This window comes from Falco naumanni, chromosome 1 (assembly GCF_017639655.2).
Source record: "Falco naumanni isolate bFalNau1 chromosome 1, bFalNau1.pat, whole genome shotgun sequence".
NCBI lineage: Eukaryota > Metazoa > Chordata > Aves > Falconiformes > Falconidae > Falco > Falco naumanni.
In genome coordinates, this window is record NC_054054.1 from 54,292,474 (window position 1) to 54,300,202 (window position 7,729).

The following is a 7,729-nucleotide window of genomic DNA, read 5'->3' on the forward strand; positions in this document are numbered from 1 at the left end:
TTGTAGTGTTTTGACTTAATAGGTTTAAAACAGAGCACCTAGACATGCTAAGCTAATGGGGTTATGACTGACAGTTTATATAAGCTGATAAACATATATCCACTTTGTAGCAAAACTTAAAGTAGCATACTGTTTCCTTTCCCAATTTAATAGGTTCAGATCCGTCCCTGGAATCTAAGTGATAGCGACTTTGTGATGGATGGTTCCCAGCCGCTTGATCCTCGAAAAACAATTTTCGTTGGAGGAGTCCCTAGACCATTAAGAGCTGGTGAGTGTAATCTGTGGCTATTTTTAAAAGTAGAAGGTTACTAAAAATAATTTAAACCATGCATTCTTTTGTATAGTTATGTATGGATAGCTATAAATATATACATATAAAAATACATGACTGTCATGATAGTTATAACCACAGTGCAGTATTTGTGTATTCTTACATTTCTCTAATAACGGTTTTCATCTGGCTTTGCCCATCAGTCACTACTGTTCATCACTGGGATTTACTGGAAACTGTTACATGTCTAAAGCTGTAGAAAAGATTTTGATCATGTTAGAAAAATTGTAGTGTAAACCATGTCATAGAAGAGTTTGTTTTCAAAATAAGGCTATAAAAACCTCAGCCTCTCTGCCATGCTCCATGAGTATGTGGAGCTCTATTTGTACTTGCTTTAGCTACTGTTTTTGGTAATTGTGTGTTAGCTACTATTCTACTACTCTCAGGTTGCAGTTGCTTTTACCAGTATGGACAAAGCAAAAACATAGATGATGGAGTACGTGAAGGAGTAGGAATAGGGTGGAAAAGGAACAAATTTGGAGAGGTAGCACAGTCAGTATGGCACAACACTGTATGAGATTGCAGGACTCTTTCTAGACTTGTTGGAGTGCATGAAGGAAGCATTAGAAGTTTCTGTAGCTGTAGAATGGTTGATCTACAGCCTGGACAGTCTGCTTTGTGAGATGGGCTGCTGCCATAGCCTTTTACCGTATTTTATGGTGGCCTTCTAGTAAGTAGGTTGAAGTGAATGTTGAAAGTAGAACCATAACATACAGTGGTTCAAATCATGTTTTCTATTAGCATGACTTCTGGACTTCATTAGTCTTCCATAGTTTGTAATGAATTTTATTATTATGAAAATAGGAGTTTTCAGATGAAGGATGTAGGAGAACCAAGAAGTGATAGTCCAGATTTGGGTATAAAGAATCTTAATTTTTTTCTACCTCAGCCCTGCAATGCTGAAGCTTTTCTGTCATTTTACATTTAAGACTGTACTTTTGACTGTAGTACAAGCTCTGTAAATGAAGATAAACACAGTATGTTCCAACTGCACATTAATTTTTCTTTAAATTCAGTCCAAATACTCCAGATTACTATGTTGAATATCTGTGATAAATTTAATGGATGCATTCTTATGCTTAGCTTTCAAATGCCCTGTGTATGTGAAAGTGAAACTTTTATGGCATTGCAAAATAAGAATCATGACTTCAGAAAAGCAGCAAAACTTCAGGAGACTTTTCAAAACACTGTTGAACATCACTGAATGCTGACATCTTTATACCTTAATACAGAGGATACCAATTGTGAAAAAAATGGCATTTTCCACCCAAATGAATTGCAAAACTGAATTCAGTATAAAAAATTACCAGAGGACTGGTAAAATACTTGATCTGTAAATTTGGTGGGTTTATTTCTATGAACTTTAGAATGGTAAGTGTAGCACTGTAGGATAAGCTCAGTGTGGCTGATGAAAAGATGCTAACTACCTCTTTAAATTCAAGTGGGACGTAGAGCATTAAGACGGCCAGAGAACATGTACCAAGGAATTTGTGGTATGTAGATCTATTTTATACAGCTTACATTCCATGGCTGCCCAAAACGTCTTTTGCTGTAATCCCTTGAAGAAAAACTGCCCTGGAATTTCAGGTCCAGATTATCAAGGACTGCAAGGATTTACAATTCTGTTGCTCCTTGGATGTATTTACCCACAGTGTGAAAGATCTGTCTGCTGAGTATTTCATAGCTTATTTAACAATTTTTTATATTTCTTGTTATTACTGTTACATCGGCTGTTGCAAAATTAATTATTAAAATCAACTTTTTTTAGTCTTTCAAAATACAAATGCATTTATAAGATTTGTACTCTAAGAACAGTTTAAATGAACATTCTTTTTTTTCTTAATAGTGGAATTGGCTATGATCATGGACCGTCTCTATGGTGGAGTTTGTTACGCAGGAATTGATACTGACCCTGAGCTGAAATACCCAAAAGGTGCTGGACGTGTTGCTTTTTCCAATCAGCAGAGTTATATTGCTGCCATCAGTGCTCGGTTTGTTCAACTTCAGCATGGCGATATTGATAAACGAGTAAGTTACACAGAAATTTAAAAATATAAATAAATGTGACAGCGATGATCTATAAGGGAACCTCTCAGGGTGTGGTGCCGTTGGATTTGCTTGGCTTTCATGGCAGCTTCTACAATTCTTTTAGTATTCTTGTAACTCCACTGGTTCCAAGAGTTAAGTTGTGAATGCCCCCAAACGAACAACATGCATTCCACAGAGCAGTGGTTTGTTCCTTGGACATATGTTAGGCCGTATGTTCTCTCCATAATGGAGTTCCTGGTTTTGTTGTTGCATGGGCAAAGGGATTGAAAGTCTTTTTCTCTCCCTGGTTCTAATACAACTAAATACTATGATGATTTCTCTGTCGTTCATAGGAAACTAGTATTCATTGGTTTCAAATCAGCTTTATATTTGCAGCTGCCCTTAACTTCAGTTATAATTATCAGTGCTTGGCACTTCAGAAAGCCAGCCAAGCTCAACACCTAAAATACAAAATGTCTTCCTGTTTGAGTTTTAGTATTTACCAGTGTACACTTCTGGTTGCTACAGAGGCTTATTGCTAGCTAAAGCAAAACTAACATTTGTTAAGAAGACTAGTCAACTTCCTTACTTCAAATTTAGAGGTATTAAGAGTAGCAAAGAAAATGGGCATCTAAATTATGTCACTAGTTTTGGTGTCAAGAGCTGCAGAGGTAGTCACTGGTATTAATAGATGTTCTTAAAAAAAAAAAAAAAAAGTCTTGGAGAAAGAAAGGTTGAGTAAGTAAAGTAGTTCAAGGTCCAGTCTCCTCTAAAGATCAAAGCCATGGGAAAAAGAAAGTAGTACAGTTAAGAAAAGTCTGCTGTTGGGAGATAGCATTGGTTTCTCTCCTTTCAAATTGAGTAATACAGCTTTACGTCTGCCTCTCAGATACCAGTCATCTAGTGAGGTGAGATCCCCAAACATGGTACTTTCCAGAGCATGAGTGGGTCTGAATGTGGTTAGTGAACTAGGCTTCGCATTAAGAAGTGACGGCTGCGTTTTGCTGGTTTGGGATTACCGTCCTTGTGACTTGCAGCTGACTGACTAATAGCTCTACCTTTTGGCTTATTACGTAGCAGGAAAAATGGCCTTGACACTGACTGTGTGAGGTGAAATAAGCTATTAATCGTCTTGCATTTGAGTATTTGGACAAAATGAGAGTAAGAACCAGAATCCAGAACTTTGAAGAAATACTAAATGGGTTGTTTAGCCTCAGAACCGGGTATAGCTTAGTGTGTTTCAAGAACCATATGTAGTGTGTTTGGCTGTGATCTAACTTTAAAATTGGAGGTGGACAGTTGGGTCCCGTCCAAACTAGTTCTCCTTCGAAAGTAGGAGACATGGACTTGAACCCTGTAAACTAGCAGACACTTTTACACTTGTACCTTGGTCTTCCTCTTCCCATGGGAGTGTCCATTAATATATGGTGGTAGACTGGCAGTGCCATCTCCCAAGAGAAAGGAAGGCATGAAGCTGCCTCTGAAGGCTGCACTTCCAAATAGGTAGGTTTGTTGCTTTAGGTTGGTTTATGATAAGTCATCAGAATCTTTAAGGGCTCTTTGGATGTGAAGCAGGCATCAGAAAAAGCAGTATTTTCTGTTTGCAGAGAAAGAGATGTAACTTGTTAATGTGTGATGTAACACTGAAATATTTAAAGGAAGGTGGACTGTAAATCTCCAGTAAAACAGTGTGCATGTGCTGCAGGCCTCTTGGAGCTTGGACAGGGGAAAAAAGTCCACAAAAGCTACCCAAAATACTAGATTTCAGAAGCACATTATTTGAGTTACAGCCATGAGACTTAATTTATAAAACCAGTAATCAGATTATATCTTCAATCACTATTACAAAAAAAAGAAGGGAAAAAAAATAGTATAATTAGTACCTGTAGATAGCTGTTCATGGGCTGGAGAGATAGGGGGAAGAGGGAAGGAAAGTCTAGGCTTCTCTCTTTAAATACCTGAATTCTCACAGTTTCTTTTGTGATTGTTATAATTTGTGTTCTCTTTAGTGTTGGTTTTTTAATACTTGAAAAATAATTTTTTCACTCAAGTTTTCTCTTAAATCTGGAACTTTGGCGTTTTGATTAGCATTCTTGGGGTTTTTTTATTTTTAAAAATGTATGCTACTTCTGAGGTATTTCACTTGCAAAATACAGCAGTGCCAAATCTAAGTATTTTAATAAATTTGTCTTTAAACCTTGTGATGAGGAGGGTTTATAAGTGTCTTTGTTTATTTCAGGTGGGATTTTAATATTTATTTTTTAAATCATCTGCTCAAATCATATGGTGTGTTCTTATTGTTTATGTATAAGTGTACAACCCAGTAGTTTGCATTACTGAAGAGTATAGAGAACAGCCCCTTTTTAGGGAACACATTAACCCTTCAGCTGTTTCTGAAAGTGTGAAAAAAGCTATTTTCAGAAATAGTTTTTTTTCTCCATTGAGTTTATACACTAATGCCTTTTCAGGCTCTGAAAATATTCTGAAATCTGTATTACTGCTGATTTATAGATGAGCAAGCAATCTGTGTAAATATGTAAACCACTGGTTTTATAAATGAGGAAGATCGTCCTACTTCAAGTATTGCCTTCATCTGAGATGTATACTCATGCTGGCCAGTAAAGCAATGTATTGCATATTTCACTGAAGTCTTAGAGGCAGGCTGTTCTTCTGCCCTTTACCTTAGCATAGCCTTGCTATACCAGTTACATCCAGTTTCTATAGGTCTGCTGTCTTTTCACATTCTTTTGATAACCAGTTTTGTCTGTGTAAAAGTCTTTTCATTGCTAAATTTTTCAGTTCACCTATTTATCCTTCTGAACTTCAGTTCAAAGTATTTACAGCAATTTTTTTTGCACATACCTTTTCCTAGCTCTAATTGGCAATCTTAGTGTCACAGTCACTTAACAAACGTTGTCTGTGATCTTAACTTCTTCCTTACCTGAGTACTCTGCAGCTTTTCTCCAGTTCTTTTGATGTGTAGCTATGTTTAGTTTCTGTAACAGATGTTTTTCTTCAATAAAGTGCTCCTCATCCTGTTTCATCATATATGAAAGCTCAGCTCCAAACATTTCCTTGAAACTCGTTCGGAGTTTCAGCTCCAAAGAATTCCTTAAAGTGTTGTTAACTTTCATACGCCAGCAGTCTGCATCCACTTCGTGTAATGCTTCCATTTCCCACCATGTTTCGGCAATACATTTGAAATCATCTTCATACTGATCTTGGTGCATTAATGCACCAAAGCTTGAAATGTATGCTGCTTCATGGTTTCAGTAATTGTGAACCATGAACACGGTTACTGCACAAGGTACCCGTTTATTGCAAAGTTTGTGTGTAATTTGTGATAAGGCAGGTTGTTGTAGTGAAATAAGAAGCAGAGCTTGCACTGAATACAGATTACTGGTAGAAGCATACTCTTATTTCAAACATAGAAATGTTTGAAGTATGACTTCTACTTCTGAGGCCAAGAACTTGAAGACTTACTCAGCTGTAAAACTTTTGGGTGGGTAGCCGTATATGTAATTTTTTTCCTCTGGAGATACAATGGAAAAAATAGCATTTTAAAGCTTTACTTCAAATTAAAGCATTACTTCAAACGTATTCTGTCTCAGTATAGTACGTAAAGCCAATGTATATATGTTGCAGTCTTAGGTAATAGTATCTCAGGAAAAAAATGTCTTACAGCAATGAGTTTTAATATGAACGAAAATAACTCTTTGCTAACAAAAGACAGAAAATACTGTTTTTAAAAGTGAGGAAAACATGGAAGACAGCAATACATTCCTTAATGGTGCATTCAGCTCATTTTGTGTTTTATTATGAAGTTCTTCCGGTCTGATAGCAGTCTGTAACAGTTCAGTTACACAAAGACGTAATGCAAATTTACCACTGGACGCCTGCCACTTTTCCCCTCTGGCGGTCAGATGAGTTTGGGAGAAAGAAGTTGTCTAAGGCAGGTGTTCGTAGCAGTCAGTAGACTTGCAAAATGGTCTTTTAAAAATATTTTTAGAAATACATTGAATAAAAATTTTTATACAGCACAAAGCCACAAAAAGGGATGGTAATAAATAACCAAAATCTGTAGCTCCAAATTTGACCATGTTTTAGAAATAGGGAGTGAATTTACAGGGAGCCGGAATGCTAAAAGATCTGTATTCCATCCTGTAGAAAGTACTTCTGATTTGCACGCAAAAGTAATATATGCAAAGACTTTTTTTTTAAAGGTTAATGTATAAATGGTTACATTTTTGTATGTTCAGTTATTTTTAGCTAAACAGTGTAGCATTGGATGTCATATTATGGTACATTTGGGAGCTGATGAGATTAGCTGGGAGATCTTTGGGCTTGTTTGGTTGTTTTCTACACGGAATTTGCCACGAACAGTCTTCCAGAATAAACTAAGGGGAGGTTCTGATGTAGCTATTTCTTACCTACATAGTATACTTCTAGAGATCTGCCTTGAATCATTCTGCTTACTGTATGGGTAGATCTGTAGCTGGTAAGTGATAAAGAGTAATAACTGATCAGTTAGTTAAAGTTATTAATATTTCTGATTTCAGACTTGTGTGTGGGGGGGGGGGGGGTTAAGCCAGAAAAAAATGAATGTCCTCCTATAGCTTTAAGTAGGAACAGGTATTAACTAGAATTGGTTTTGGTTTACTCCAACAGGTGGAGGTAAAGCCATATGTGTTGGATGACCAGATGTGTGATGAATGCCAGGGTGCACGATGTGGTGGAAAGTTTGCTCCTTTCTTTTGTGCCAATGTCACTTGCCTGCAGTATTACTGTGAGTTTTGTTGGGCAAATATCCACTCTCGTGCAGGACGTGAATTCCATAAGCCATTGGTAAAGGAGGGGGCTGACCGCCCACGTCAGATCCACTTCCGCTGGAATTAAACATGGTGAACCAGCATCTACATAAGGAAAGAAGGGTGCATGTGGCTTACTGTGTTTGAAGATACTGACATGCAGAAGAAATAAGTGCATTCTTCTGCTTTTCACCCCAGCTATCAATACATGCATCTTTATCAGCAGCCAAAACACTACAAGCCTCTTGTTTTTCACCAAAACCCTACATCTCAGGCTTACTAATTTTTGTGATATTTTCATGTTAAAATAAAATGTTTTTTTGTATTTTCTCCAAGTTATTTTTATATGTAAAGTTAAAACTAGATATGAGAATGTTTTTGCGTAGGGGCACACAGTCTGCTGCTATATTTAGTGGGTGAAGCGTGCACTTATTTCTAAACATGGGTTTTTAACTTCAAGATCTGCCCCAGTAATTTACCAAAGGTAGCAAAATAGTGAAGATGGAATATGTCTGCTACAAAAAGCTTATTTTTATTGTTGTTGCTATTTTCAGTGTATACA

The 7,729-nt window shown here is 36.8% G+C and overlaps 1 protein-coding gene across 4 annotated transcripts in view; it reads left to right on the top strand.

Annotated features, from left to right (window-relative positions):
* CPEB2 (cytoplasmic polyadenylation element binding protein 2) overlaps positions 1-7,729 on the top strand; it is a 54,791-nt gene that overhangs the window by 43,805 nt on the left and 3,257 nt on the right. For all 4 annotated transcript variants that reach the window (XM_040594290.1, XM_040594309.1, XM_040594299.1 and 1 more), the window contains 3 exons: positions 154-268; positions 2,178-2,359; positions 7,028-7,729. The exon at positions 7,028-7,729 is cut by the window's right edge and continues 3,257 nt beyond it. In XM_040594290.1, coding sequence (XP_040450224.1) covers positions 154-268; positions 2,178-2,359; positions 7,028-7,255 — 525 coding nt within the window. In that variant the 3' untranslated portion in view covers positions 7,256-7,729. The remainder of the gene's footprint in view (positions 1-153; positions 269-2,177; positions 2,360-7,027) is intronic.